The sequence below is a fragment of the Talpa occidentalis genome, unplaced genomic scaffold, assembly GCF_014898055.3.
Source record: "Talpa occidentalis isolate TD23 unplaced genomic scaffold, MPIMG_talOcc4v2.1 talOcc4.3, whole genome shotgun sequence".
In the NCBI taxonomy this organism is placed as follows: Eukaryota; Metazoa; Chordata; class Mammalia; order Eulipotyphla; family Talpidae; genus Talpa; species Talpa occidentalis.
Genome location: NW_023603184.1, coordinates 114453805 through 114468879, shown reverse-complemented (window position 1 = coordinate 114468879; position 15075 = coordinate 114453805). Strand labels below are relative to the sequence as shown.

Below are 15075 nucleotides of genomic sequence, written 5' to 3'. Positions count from 1 at the left end.
AATAGTATTAACACTAGTTGATACAAAGTGATAACCATTTATCATCAGGAGACTATAATAAAATGGGCAAAATCAACCTACTCTTCCATATTTTACAGTCCCAGTCTTAGATGCTTCTGTCCCTTCTACCTTGAATGGATATCTTAAGTTGTTTTGCACCTGTGAATTAGTACAAGTAACTTTTTCATGTTGACAAACAGATCTCCACTGTAATATCAACCCATGGAGTTAAAGTTAAAGGAAGTTCCAATTATAATATAACTGTTCTATCCTCTATAAACCAGTTTTTAACAGTGCTATGATTCAATCAAATATAAACATAATTGATCTCTAGGAATTACATTTGAAGGAAACATAATTTTACTATGACCAATAATATGAAAAACAGCACACACCTTAAAGTAATAGTGGTTTCTAGATTAAATTTATTTCTATATAGATTTTATATAGCTTCTCAATAACTAATATGAAAAATATCTGTGGAAAAAAATGGACAATGTTATTTTTTTCATTTGTTAACTAAACTTTTCATGATAAATCACGGCAATCAATCCTCAAGTTAGTCTTCACAGAAATTCAAAAGAATTGCAGTGATTGTTCATATATATTAGTTTTACACGGAAAACATTTTGGAGAGTTTTCTTTGCTGTGAAGTCAGAAAGAAAACATACAGTTTCTGCTCTCTACAAATCTAACTGCTGAACAATAGATCTCAAAAAATTTCTCCATGGCCTTTTAAATGCTTCTTCCTGCTGATTTAGATTCGGAACAGCACTCTGGAGGTTTCCTATTAAAGACCATTGACTTTCCGTTCAATAAATACTTTGAAAAATTTTTTTCCCTGAAATAATTCTTCATATCTAATCTTATTATATCTTAGTAAATAGTTTGCTAATGGATAAACTTTTAAGTTCTCTTATAAAAACAACTTAATCATTTTCTATTATCTTCCATACTGTCTCCAAAGGTGATTTGCTTAAGTCTGACCTGCTCTTATATCCCCAAACCCGATCCTTTAATTTACTTCTGTCTCTTCCAAATTTAAAGTCAAGTTTCTCTGAAAGTTATTTCCAGTTTGTTACTCATTAACTGAAAAATAACACCCATCTTTAAAGATCCTTCTGTACATTAATTTCTTTCATTTGTCCAGTTTTCCAACAAGAATAACCAGTCAAATCTTTGACGACATGAATTATAATTTGTCTTTCTATTAAAATGCATAAAGACTTGAACAAAAGATTCAAAAAAAAGCTTTCTACTGTGTTTTTTAATAGTTTAAATGTCCCTTGTTTTTCTTTTTTAGATGATAATTACATTCATTAAAATTGAAGCTCATTTCTCTCATTTCCAGATTACTTTTTATATTTGTTTGCATAATACAATATCATGCAGCTTAAAAAATTAATTTATTTGTTGTTTTCATTCTTATAGTCTGTGATACCTGAACATAATTTTAACAATAGCCAAATCATTTGAAGAAAATATATGCATGACTTAAACAGAAATTATAAGGGTTACTCTTTTATTTTTAAATTATTTACATATTTGGAGAGAAAAATAATTTCCCATACTATACAATATAAAATTAATTTATTTGTACAATTTTTTAAGGGATCATCTACCAAGAAATGCCAATGCATAACAATCTTTCTAAGATCAACCATGAATTAGTAATAATACTATAACAAAATAGAATTCAAAAATATATATGAGCTATTTTACCTTCGCATTATAGGGGATATAATGTTTTAATAAAGCTTCAGGCGTGTGCATCCATGTTTTGTCTGCAATGAAGAATACACAGAATTAAATCAGATCACAAATTCTAAGGCTGCTATATTTATGAATTAGCATTTGTAAAGAATCTGGTATGGGTAGGAATATATATATTTCTGAGGTTTTTTTTCCTAAATTGAGAAAGAATAACTAGTCAAATATAAGAACAATATAAATGTAAAGTATAAGATTCCTGCCTTAGTATAAAAAGTCTCTATCTAGAAGTTTCTTTTAAAAGTTTGCAAATAATGCAAATGGTACTGAATTTTTTTCTTTTAAAGATTTTTTTGTGCATACAAGCACTGGGTACAGGCCAGAGGTACAGGGGTGGGGGGCAGGTGGCAGATGAGAGGATTCACCAGAGAGAGCAGGGAACAGAACAGGTGGATCTACTGAAATACACTCCTGAGGGGAGTGGTGGGTGAGATAGGAGAGGTCTGCTGTGCCATGTGGCTAGCTCCCTACCCATAGCCAGTGGCTGCAGATAGTTTCACAGTTCTGAGACTTAACACCTTACGCCACCAGGAAGGCCTGATATTGAGTTTTTAAAGAAAGAGACACAATAAAGAGACATGGGTACTCTGGAGTGGGAGGGTATGGTGATGTACTTCAGAGTATGAGTGGATCTATTCCTCTAAATCATGCACAGTGATGTAAACCAATGTTATCTCAAATTAATAAATTAACTTTAAAAATAAATGAAAATAGCATCAGCTGGTTTATGAGTCATTATATTATGTAACTACATCATCTTTCTTCTTTAATATTATATTTTCATGAATTACAGGCTATTTTTGCTAATTCCCTGATCAATAAAAAGCAATCTGTTCTTTAGTAATTATGATTGTTATTACTTTTAGCATTAATAATTAAGAACAATTTTAACATTAAACTTACATCTGCATTTATATAAAGCCAAAATAAAACAATCCATTAAGTTCATTTAGAAATCAATATAATATTAGGATAATTTTCTAACCTAATTTAGATAAACATTGACAAATAGGAGTTTGGGATATGAATAATCTTAAATGTAGTAATTTGAAATGTTCCTACATTAGTTTAATAGAATATGGGAAATAAAACTAAATGAATAGAAAATACTGAAACTAATTTGTATTACATGTATTGATAGGAAATATTTTTCTTTCAATTTTTAAAATATATATATTTCATATATTTTCCAAAATATTTTGTGGAATGTATAAGCAGGAATAAAAGCAAAAAAGGGGGGCCTCCCTTGTAGCGCAAGGGGTTAAGACGTAACCTATGAAGCAATCCGTAGCCACTGCTGCACGAGTTCCATCGATCACCGACCAGGCAGGGACCAACTCACATGGCGCAGCAGACCTCTCCTAATTTGCCCGCTACTCCCTTCAGTAGTGTATTTCAGTCAATCTGACTGTCTGTTCCTCACTCTGTCTCTGGTGAATCCTTTCACCCGCCCCCACAACTCTGGCCTGTACCCCAGTTCTTTATGCATGAATAAGCAAATCTTTTTTTCATTCTTTTTTTAAAGAATTACTTATTTATACAAGAACTGGGGTACAGGCCAGAGGTGCGGGAGGGTGAGAGAATTCACCAGAGACAGAGCAGGGAGCAGAACAGGTGGACTGAGGAAAACTGCTGAGGGGAGCAGTGGGTGAGATAGAAGAGGTCTCTCTCACCATGTGGGTTTCTCTCTGGCCAGCCAGGAATTGAACCCACGCTGATGAGGCTGTGGGCAGCTTCACAGCACAGGGCTCAACCTGCTGCACCACTGGGGAGGCCCTAAATAAACAAATTTAAAAAAAAAAAATAAAAGCAAAAAAGGTTAATGTGTACACAAACCAAATTTGGTTCTTTTTGAAACTATATTTATTTGTAGCAAAAGTTCTCAATCTTCAAATACTCCTTCAAAAACAGGAGTTATATATTCTTTAGTGGAATTTATGAGTATTCTATTCTTTGCAGGAATTTTAAAATTTGGAATCACTATTATAAGCAGAAAAGGATCACAGATGCATTTTATCATAAAAATATGAAATACATACTGAAAGAAAATATCAGATAACTAACAACATATTTTCAACATTCAATTCAGATTATTTTAAAATAGTGCTAACAGAAACTAGTTGAGTAGCATTAATATGTTCTTCTCAAATTGGAGGAATGTGAATACAGAGAAAACAGCATAGATTTCTTTGATGTCATTTACTTCATACCATTTGAAAGATAATTCACTATATTAAACATGTTTATGGGTTATATCGCAATAATTACAAAAATTTCTAAGACAAAACATGAGGGATTTGGGGACTATTTTTGACTACTGAAGTGACTATGTGATAGCTATACTTAGATGAAATATTTTGAGAAATAATGCATTCTAAGCCTCCAAAATTCAATATTGACATATAGACATCGATATTCATGTGTAAAACATTTCTTTTATGGATTTTTCAATTTAATTATAGTTTTCTCTTTATGACTACTACTGGATAGTATATGAATAATTTAAAAATAATTTTTACTAAGATTTGGGGTATAGTCATGCCCTCGTATATTGAAAGAACCAAATCATAGCACTGTACACCAAAAAAAAAAAAAAAAAAAAAAAAGAAACAAAGAAAGAAAAAGAAGCAAAGAAAGGGAAACCTAAAAAAAATTCAACTTTATTTAACTTTATTTTTTACCCCTTAACTCAATTTTCTCATGTCTCTTTTGCCAAGACATACAACCGTGCTCAGGAGGATGTAACATCTAACTAAAGTCTGACATGAAGGTTCATTCCAATCCTGAGGCAGAGTAATAACTGCTTTCTTGTGTAAATCATCATTATGTGAAACATGTGATACTGCCTTTGTTATAGTTTCATATTTAGTGACTTAAAAAGAGGCAAGTAAAAACAGGTATTACTGGTAACAGACTCAAATAATCACCATATTAAATTATCCCTGGATAAGCTGCAGTTGCTACAATGACAAAAAATTCTCCATCTACACATCACCTAATGATAGTTTAGTGACTGTTCATTACCTACTCTAGTGAGGGCAGTACACTTATAAAGCCTGAAGGATTTCTAAAACAAACTCTTTCTGGGGTCCTAACTTATAATCTAGCAAAAGAAAAATCTGACAGAATAAAACTCTTTCTATTGTATTAACTCATAAAGATGTGGTTGATCTTAAAGCATCAGTGTAGGTGATGGTCCTTAGTTACTGTATCCTTAAAATGAAACTATAATCACAAACTCAATAGTTAACATTTACATGCAAGAAAATATCAACATTTTAAAATACTTGACAAGTGTCAAATCTCTGACTGCTGGGTCAATAAACGGAGGTGTTCAAAATGCAGTTAAAATATAAGCTCATCAAGAAAGAATAAATTTAATTAATTAATTTAATTAAAATTAACAAAAAATGCAGGAGCTTTATTATTTTGAATCACTACAGCTTAACATACTGAAAATATATAGTTGAAGTGTATTGAATTTAAAGCTAAATGTTTTTGAATTTATGGACAGATGAATGTGTCATAGAAAAAAAACAATATTTAAATACTGAATTTTAAATGCTACATATGATTATATCTACTCATTACTATGTCAACTGATAAAAAAAATAAAGTATAATTAGTTGACTTATTTAGTCACATATATTCACATGCTATGTGTGATAGCTTTACTAAATTATTCACTTTTGCTGTAATAAATAGAATATAGTGTTTTAAAAATTCAAAGAAAAAGCTAACATAGGGAAAGGAGCTATAAAGCAGATATATTCATCAAATTTTAATCTATGATCAAGACTAATTTTAAAGGGTTCTCCAAAACAGTCCAAAATAATGTATCACCAATACCTTCAAACTTGCTTAGAATGAACGAGCAACTCTAACACCATTAGAGCATTTGCGAAGAAAATCAGGGAAGTAGCTGGCTAATTCAATTAAAGAAAATGCCAGACAAATTACTAATTGGGAGGGCTAACAAAAAGAAAAAGAAACCATTTTGATGTAAGATAACAATCATTTTCTGAGGCTTCTGAGGTGAAGATGATTGGTAAGGTTGTATGTGATAATCAAATAATTGTATATCTATGAAGAGATAAGCTTGTACTGAGAGAAAAACTATCTTGTTTAGAGTACGGTGCACAAAGTATGTTGATGTCAGTTATTGGAACTATGTATCATATATTCTCTAGGAGTGTAATTATAGTTAGTGATTGTCAGGATATATTTTTTCACTCGTAAAATTTAAGTTTTCCATCTCAAATTAGAGTCTCAAAGGATTTTTTCTAACTTGGATTAGATAAATTTTCATCAAAAATTTCCTAGTAAGGATATTTAATCATTAGGCTTTGCACATGGGGGGTAGCTGGGGCAGAAGAGAAAAGTCAAAAGAAACTGAAAGAGAACGAGGCAGAAAATAGTGATTCAACTTCTTGATTCTCTCAATCACTCCACTTTCCCTAGGGTTGTATGATCACTGACCTCAAAGGAGACAAATATATAATTGCAAGTTACTTATGTTACCAGTCAACTCTTGGGATTTCTTTTCTTTTCTTTTTTAAGGATTTATTTATTTATGCATACAAGAGCTGGGGTGTAGGCCAGAGGTGCAGGGAGTGAGAGGATTCACCAGAGACAGAGTGGGGAGCAGAACAGGCAGACTGACTGAAATACACTGCTGAAATACACTGAAGTGGGTGAGACAGGAGAAGTCTGCTGCACCATGGAGTTTCGCTCCCTGGATGCCAGGAATCTAACTCATGCTGCAGTGGCTGAAGATAGCTTCACAGTACTGAGACTTAACCCCGTGCCCACCAGGGATTTCAGTGTGGTAAAAACCACACCAAATTCCCTTCAAATAAAAAGTAAATAAGAAATGTGGGGTTTCAACTTTAAAATCCTAAGAAAGGGAATTGTAAGTAAATTAGAAAGAGGACTGAAAGTGTTTTTCCCTGGTGGTGCAAGGGGTTAAGCATCGCACTATGAAGTGATCTGCAGACTCTGCAGCAGGAGTTTGATCCCAGCCGCTGGCACAGCAGACTTCTGTCTCGCCAGCTGCTGCCCTCAGTAATGTATTTGTCAGTCTGCCTGTTCTGTTACCCACTCTGTCTCTGGTGGGTCCTTTCACCCCACATCTCTGGCCTGTACCCCAGTTCTTGTATGCATAAATAAATAAATCTTTAAAAAAATAAGATGGTGTGACTAAAGTGATGAGTTGAAGATGTGTTTTTTTTTTTTATTTTACTGAAAATACTTCTAATATCAAAGAATCATTTCTAGTAAATAAAATAAAAAAGAAACATTATTTTACTTTAGGTATATGTTTTAATAGGTAATAGAGTCACAGGTTATAGTAAATGACATTTTGTCTTCCCTTAATTCACTAAGAAAATGTAAAATAACAAATTCTTAGCTTCCCATAGTTCAAAAATGCCTGAAAGTTGATGTTCCTTAAATCCCTACTGAGTATATTAATCCTCTGCACCACATGCAAATGTTTGAACACCTCTCACTAGTAACAAAAATGTTAGCACTTTAAGTAATTCCAATATATTTTTGCACAGCTTTCTTGGATTTTTTTCCCCTAGATTCAGTAAATGACACGATGATTTACATCTTTTTGTCCTTTATTAAATTTAGTCCAATGACTAAATGACAACCCTTCAAACACTGAAAGACTACACAAAGAATTCTTAGCTATATTTCCCGTTGTAAGGTTGAAAGTCCTTAAATCATCACAGCCCTTTCTGATCTGGATATGTAACACTGTGTCAATTAATACTTAAAAGGGAGAAAAAACTGTTCCTGGGTCATATGGAATATCTTTTCTGGTTCTGAATTGTTCATAATTCACACATGAGAAAATGAAACCAAACCTTTGATAATCACGCTGTGGACTATTCTTCAGCCATTTTTTTTTCTTTTACCCATGTAGCACATAGGTGCATCCTCCCAAATTATAAAAATATACAAGTAAGAATAAAACTGTTATATTTTCTGGACTCAAACTTGGCAATTTGCAATATCTTACTAAATTTATAGTGTGCAATATTACCTAACTGATCATTTTCTCCCCACAGATCTGTAATCCTCACATAATTAACATTAAGTATTTTCTCCCAATTTACTAATAACATGTTGAATAGGAGAGAGAAATCCTATGCCCACCATCAGAGAGCTCTTTCTAATATAACTTGACTGAACTAGGTGAAATTATTAGTTTTTCTATCATGAAATATGTCATCAAATGCCATGATTTCATGTTCCTTAAAAACATAACATGCAATTAGCTTTTCTTTCATTCCTATACTGACAAACATATTACACTTATATTTACTTTAAATTCCTACCTTAAAGTTAACAACAAACTTATTTTGGCCACAATACTATCAGTTCACCTGCCACTGATGCTGACATATTATTCAATAAAAAGTGAATTGAAAGCACACACACCTGTATGAGCAACTTTAAATCAATACAACCTAACATAAGCTCATGAAATTTAGTATCAGATTGCTACACGAAGTAAAATTAGGTGTAATTTCAGACCACTTTATTTTTTACATTTTCACACCACAGACTAAAATTGCCAGAGAATGTATGTATTAATCAATTACATTCTTTCATTAGGGTGATAAGCAAAGAAGGTTAATTAACAATGAACGCTATTCTAACTTCATTCCTGAGCCACATGGTTGAAAAACTGATTTTTTTAACATCTTTGCTTAATTTTCATAGTAATATTGAATTGACTACCAGATCATTTAACTGGACATCCTCACCTTTCTTCCTGTTAAAAGCACGGTTCATGATGAGGAGCTGTCTAGATGTTCGGTTCAATCACAGTATATATCCTATGAAAATAATAAAATATTAAAGCATAAGTTCAGACATTTTGATTACTCTATTGGATGCAAACATATTTTAGCCACAGTCTTTTTAATATTTTTAATATTTACAAAAAATATTCTGACATGTCCCAAATGCTTAAGAACAAGTAAGTACTCAATATTGTGAGTTGCACAAAAGAACAATATATCAAATGAAATTCCTCCAAAGTTCCTTAATTTTCTTGTCTTCTTTCTATTATACATTTATCATTAATTATATTTATTTACAAGTGTAAAGAGAAGGAAGATTAATACTTTTCCCTGATCTTACTGGTAGCAGGTGTTGTAAAGCTTTGGGTTATCATTAACAAAGGTACTGGACAAATGGAATCATCAGAAGAAATTTAAGAGTGGCTTTTTATCAAATGACAGTATTCCCCTTTATAAAACTGCTGCCCAAGCTCTTATTTAAAAAAAAAAAAAATTGAATGACAGTCTTATTTTTTAAAGATTTATTTATTTATATAAAAACTGGGGTACAGGGCCTCCCAGGTGGCGCGGCGGGTGGAGCGCTGCGCTGTGAAGCTGCCCACAGCCTCTGCAGCGCCAGTTCAATTCCTGGCCGGCCAGGGAGAAACCCACATGGCGCCATAGACCTCTCCTGCCTTGCCAGCTGCTCCCCTCAGCAGTGTCTTTGGTCTGTTTGCCTGTTCTGTTCCCCACTCTGTCTCTGGTGAATTCTCTCACCCTCCCACACCTCTGACCTGTACCCCAGTTCTTGTATAAATAAACCTTTAAAAAAAAAGAATGGGGTACAGGCCAGAGGCATGGGAGGGTGAGAGGATTCACCAGAGACAGAGCGGGGAGCAGAACAGGCAGATGGACCGAAATACACTTCTGAGGGGAGAAGTGGGCGAGACAGTTTTTATCCTGATATTAAATTCTAATAATTAGTAATTATAAAAGTGCATACTTAGAGTTGTAATTGAGAGTTTTGTGTTATTCTTTTTACTGGCTTTTAAAGCAACCCTCGGAAGAAACTTCTCATATCTCTTCACTTGCTATCCAGAGCACCTTACAATGTCGGTTTCATTGGGAAAGAGCTGATGGACAGGAAATCTGATCCTTGAAAACAGGACCTCCAAATATTTACGCTGGGAAATCACACTTTCCTTACTGTTTAAGGCAAAGTTGGCTATTACTGCTTCATTTGCCCATACACAATACCGCTTGGCCAGAGTTAATAGAATTGTGCTTCTGCCACTGCAATCAAAACTTTCTATTTTTAACTTTAATGGGACTATGGTAATCTTAAATCTCCTGGCTTTCTTCCTTGTGGGCTTCCTACCAGTTCTTCACTGTAGCTGCCAACCACTTCTCCTCAGAAATCTCTTTATCTTTATCACCATCCTGACACTGTGGAACTTTTCCCTAGCCCTATGAGCTTGGAAAATAACAAAGGTTAAGGAAATGCCCCACCCCTTTGTGTTCTGGGAATGGCTTATTTAAGAAACACCCTTCCCCCCAATAAGCATGAGAAGATTCAGGGCATTACCCTTGTTTATCCAGGACAGGACCAGACAAAGACTCTCCAAATTCCCATTCTTATTTGAAGAATGATTAGCTGAACTGTATGTGTCATGACCAATCTGGACAAAAGACCTGCCCCTTTGACTTGATCAAACTTAATTAAGTTTCCCTTCTTCTACCAGGTACTGAACTTTGAGCCACCCTCAGTCTAGCAAGACCAAACCCTGCTGTAGTCTCTATTAATAGGTTGACCTTGTTAAAACCCTCATGTCTAATGTCCCCAGTCATACTTCCCACCTTCCCACACCCAATTCCTTCTAGCCCTGTTTTCTCTTCTTTATTAAAGAAAACTTGGGCCTCCCTGGTGGTGCAGGTAGTTGAGCGACGCACCGTGAAGCTGTCCGCAGCCTCTGCAGTGTGGGTTTGATTCCGGCCGGCCGGCCGGCCGGCAAGAATCCCACATGGTGAGGCAGACCTCTCCTGTCTCTCCCACTGCTTCCTTTCATCAGTCTGCCTGTTCTGTTCCCCACTCTCTCTCTCTGGTGAATCCTCTCACCCTCCCGCGCATCTGGCCTGTACCCAAGTTCTAGCATAAAAATAAATAAATCTTTAAAAAAAAAAAGAAAAGAAAACTTGTTCTTTATTTAGTGTATTTAGTGGAGTCATGGTACATTATCACTATTGCAATCTCCCCACATCCTCCCAGGCCCTTATACCCTTCTTCCATTATTGCAGCAATCTTTTCAAATAAGGTCATTCCTTCCCTAAGTCTGGATTTGTTTTTGATTAAACACTTCATTTAATCATACTTAGAAAGAATTCCTGGCAACTAACCCCAAACAACTTCACTGATCATTTGCTAACTTTCCTTTCAAGACATCTACTCAACTGGAGTTAGTCCTCTCATTTTCTTGCACTAATGATTCTTTCATTTCACCATCAAGTGAATTGCAAAAGGATGTTGTTAAAAAAATTTTAAAAGACCCAGAATGAAGTCATTCATGCAAAATGTCCCAAGACTTAATAAATGATCTAATTGTAGTTTCAGACTCTCCTAAAAGTAGAATTCCAAGTCAATCAATCTAGTTTCCTGGTCTGCACCAGTGAGATAATCTGCATGGCTAGACTCTCCGGACTGTCTCTGAGGCTTAGCCTGAAATAACTTTCATTTCTTTTGTTACTGATCTTACCCCACCCTCTTTCTGGCTATAAAAATCTTTTTGTATAATCCCTAGCAGAGCCTTTCTACTTCCAGAAGGGGCTCTACTCAAATTGTTTACTGAAGTCAAGTAGATCTTTATGTTACTGAGGTGAAGTTTGTTTTTTAATATTATTAAAAGAGAAATATAAAGAGAGCAGAATTTAGCTGGAAAAGTTCTGGAGAGAATTTTCATAGAATTGAAACATTATTTAAAAAAGTCAAATTGAAAGTTCCAGACCAAGGCGTGTTATAGTAAAATTTAAAATATTAAATGCAGAGAAAATGCACAACACTTCTATGCAATCAATAAAGAACAAAGAGAACTAAATTATTAATAAACTATACAATAGTAATACAGGATGCAAAGAAGGCAAGGACCTATAGGTACAGTGACCAACCTATGTAGATACAAATCCTGTAATAGCAAGAACTAATGATAGAAAAATATTATTGTAAACAGTTCCTTGAAAGGTTAAAATTGGCAAAAAAAAATCTAGAATAATAATTGTAAGAGGAAACAAACTTATAGAGAAATAACAATATGAATATTTATATGCATTTACATTTCTAAGTATATTCATATTGATATTTCTAAATGTATATAATATTCTTGAATCTCCCCCAGTTTATTATGAATCATGTGTGGATGTGCACAAAATTAAAATGATCAATGATCAATATATGAGTTGCTTAATTTTTAACACATAAACAGATATTTGTTTTAATAACTAGAAGACAAAAGCAGATCTATTTTGAAAAGAAGAGCAAGCATACCTCTGGATAGATAAGGCAAATCAATTTTGCTACTGTACAGACAATTCACAAAATTGTTGTTACATTACCCTTTAATTCTGTGAGCACTCATAGAATTAAAGACATATTTACTGCTTTTAAATTTTTCCATGCCATTATTTTAATGAAATATTAACATTCTACCTATAAAAACAAAAATAATACAAAAATAACAATGTGGGGCCTCTCTGGTGCAAAGGGTTAAGTGTCAGCACAATGAACCTATTGGCAGCCACTGCAGCACAAATTCTATCCTCGGTCAACAAGCTAACCCACATGGTGCAGCAGACCTCTCCTGTTTCCCAGCTGCTTCCCTCAGCAGTGTATTTCAGTAGATCCAACTGCTCTGCTCTCTACTCTGCCTCTGGTAAACCCTCTCACAAGCCCCCCCAAACCTCTGGCCTACACCCCAATTCTTAGATGCATAAATAAATCTTTAAAAAATAATAACAATGTGGATTACTTTGTACTAATGATTCCCATGTGGAGCAGGGGAGGAGTGGGAGGCACAGGTCATGGTGTCAGCAGTGTTTAAAAAACATGCAACCAGTATATTTACTGTGTTCATAATAGAAATTGCAATAATGAAGCTTTATAAAATCTTGGTTGCTGCGAGATGCAGAAAATAAAATATTTCCAAGTAACATGGGATTAAAAAGTTCATAAATATGATGGAGAAAAACAGTCTCCTTAAACACCTTGGCATTTTAAATACCTTACAAGGAGACTTGATCATTTGAAAATGACCATTTGAAAATGGTGAAAAGTCTTCTCATAATGTGATTTCCCTGCAAAAACATACACTTCCTGTAGATCGGGTGCATCCTTTCCTTTGAATATTCTTAACATAAGAGGAGTCACAAAAGCATAAACTTCAGATTCACTGACAACCAAACAGAAAAGAAACAAGTCTGTGTGGGAATAACAAGACAAGTTGGTGCTGTGCCTTTTTTGACTTAGAAAGTTAAGTGTGCATATAAGAAAATACAATATAGTGTTTATATTAACATTTATGGGAATAAACATAAAAAAATTCTAAACAATTCTAAAATAATTCATCCTGATTCTACATACATATTTATTTTAAAAAGTTTTGTACCACTGCTTTCCTTTGCTACCTTTAATGTTCAACCAATTTCTCACTGAATTTGCCAATAATGTGGCAATAATTCATTCTGGTTATATTCTCCCACAACCCTTCCAATGCATTATTTCCAGGCATGAGTCCAAGACTCTGAATCCCAGAGTAGCAAAGGGAACTGCTTTGCAATACTTTGCATTAGCAGAAATGTATTCTCATTTGGAAAATCTATTGTAGAAATATCCATTTTAATTTTCTAGCTTTATTACTGTGCTGCATACTCTATACAGCACACCCCAGCAAATGGAAGGAGTGGTATTCCACAATGCTCATCCCATCTATATTCTGATACTGTTAAATATTGAGTTCCATAATACTGTTACTGGAAGTCTATTTAATACCTAATTAGTATTCATTGTAAACAATTTCTTAAAGTGAGAAAAATACATAGATGTAGTGAAAAGACAGGTTAAAACTGAGAATCATAGAGAGATACTCAATGGGGAGGGGCAGACAGTAGGAGAGGAATAGAAAGAAAGTTATAGATTAATAGAGAAGTTGTGAAACAAATTTCCTATCCCTGAGGTTAGTTTTACTACGTAACAAGATAAATCAAAGTACAGAAATTAGAGTGCTAACAAGTTTTCTTGCAAGATAAATATTCTGAATCTGTGCAAGGGTAGAGAAAGTGGATTAGAGGGAAGACAAAAGCTAATCTAGGAATAATGTGTAATTCAGCAAATATCTGCTGTGTGCCTATTTTGTGTCAGCTCTATATTTCTTTGGGCCTATATAGGCTCTGTATATCAAGGTGCTTTCTCATTATATACTCATTCAAAACAGTCATTCGCTGAAGCTGGTAATAGTGCTTTGATTTATCAACAGGTGTACAGAGGTCCACGTAGGTTATAAATTCCCAGTATTACACAATTATTTAGAGATACAGTAAGTGTCTAACCCTAAAACTTCTAATGGTGAGCTTAAGATATTTTTATGCCGAATTATAAATAGCATACAAGCAGATTCCATGATGTGTTTCCAAAGGAAGATGACCTTACGTAAAGCAGTTCTGCTGTGTTATTTCTTTTTGTCCAGTGATGTGAGAAATCAGTTTTTTGCACTATGTGGTAGAAGTAAAGATGGAGGGCCTCCCTGGTGGCGCAGGCGGTTGAGCACCACACTGAGAAGCTGTCCTCAGCCTCTGCAGCACAGGTTCAATCCTGGTTGGCCAGCAAGAATCCCACATGGCACAGCAGACCTCTCCTGTCTTCGCCTGCTGCTCCCCTCAGCAGTGGATTTCGTCAGTCTGCCTGTTCTGTTCCCTGCTCTGTCTCTGGTGAATCCTTTTACCCTCCCGCACATCTGGCCAGTACCCGGGTTCTTGTATAAATAAATAAATCTTAATAAAAATTTAAAAAAAGAAGAAGTAAACATGGAGCTTCAAAGGCAAAAAAGGTGTCCTGTTTGATTTTAAGAGTGTAGTCAAAGTGTTATGTAAATAATTCTTAAAGGTATGTTATAAAGGTATGTTATAAAGAACAATGCTACTTTTACACATACTGTCTCTATCTAACCTTTTTATCACAGATTTTCTAAGATGCTTATAATTTTTCTTTTATTGCTATGAGAGATCAAAATACCACAAAAATTCCACTGACTCAAAAACCAAACCTATCTTTCTGCTTTACATTTTTTTTGTGGACCTAATACAGACTGCAAATGCTGATGGTTCCCAATTGTGTTTGGTTCAATCTAGGTGTCACCTTTTTGCCTTTGGCATGGACACTCTATATTCCTATAACATCAACTGCTGCTACTTTATGTTATATTTAACCTTGAAAGCAATGGATTTAAATTCTCTTTGAAAGGGCTTC

At 34.3% G+C, this 15075-nt stretch overlaps 1 protein-coding gene across 6 annotated transcripts in view; it reads right to left on the bottom strand.

Annotated features, from left to right (window-relative positions):
- Positions 1 to 15075, bottom strand: part of GULP1 (GULP PTB domain containing engulfment adaptor 1) — a 195969-nt gene that overhangs the window by 72005 nt on the left and 108889 nt on the right. For all 6 annotated transcript variants that reach the window (XM_054699920.1, XM_054699918.1, XM_054699921.1 and 3 more), the window contains 2 exons: positions 8550 to 8621; positions 1723 to 1784 (listed from right to left, as the gene is read on the bottom strand). In XM_054699920.1, coding sequence (XP_054555895.1) covers positions 1723 to 1784; positions 8550 to 8577 — 90 coding nt within the window. In that variant the 5' untranslated portion in view covers positions 8578 to 8621. The remainder of the gene's footprint in view (positions 1 to 1722; positions 1785 to 8549; positions 8622 to 15075) is intronic.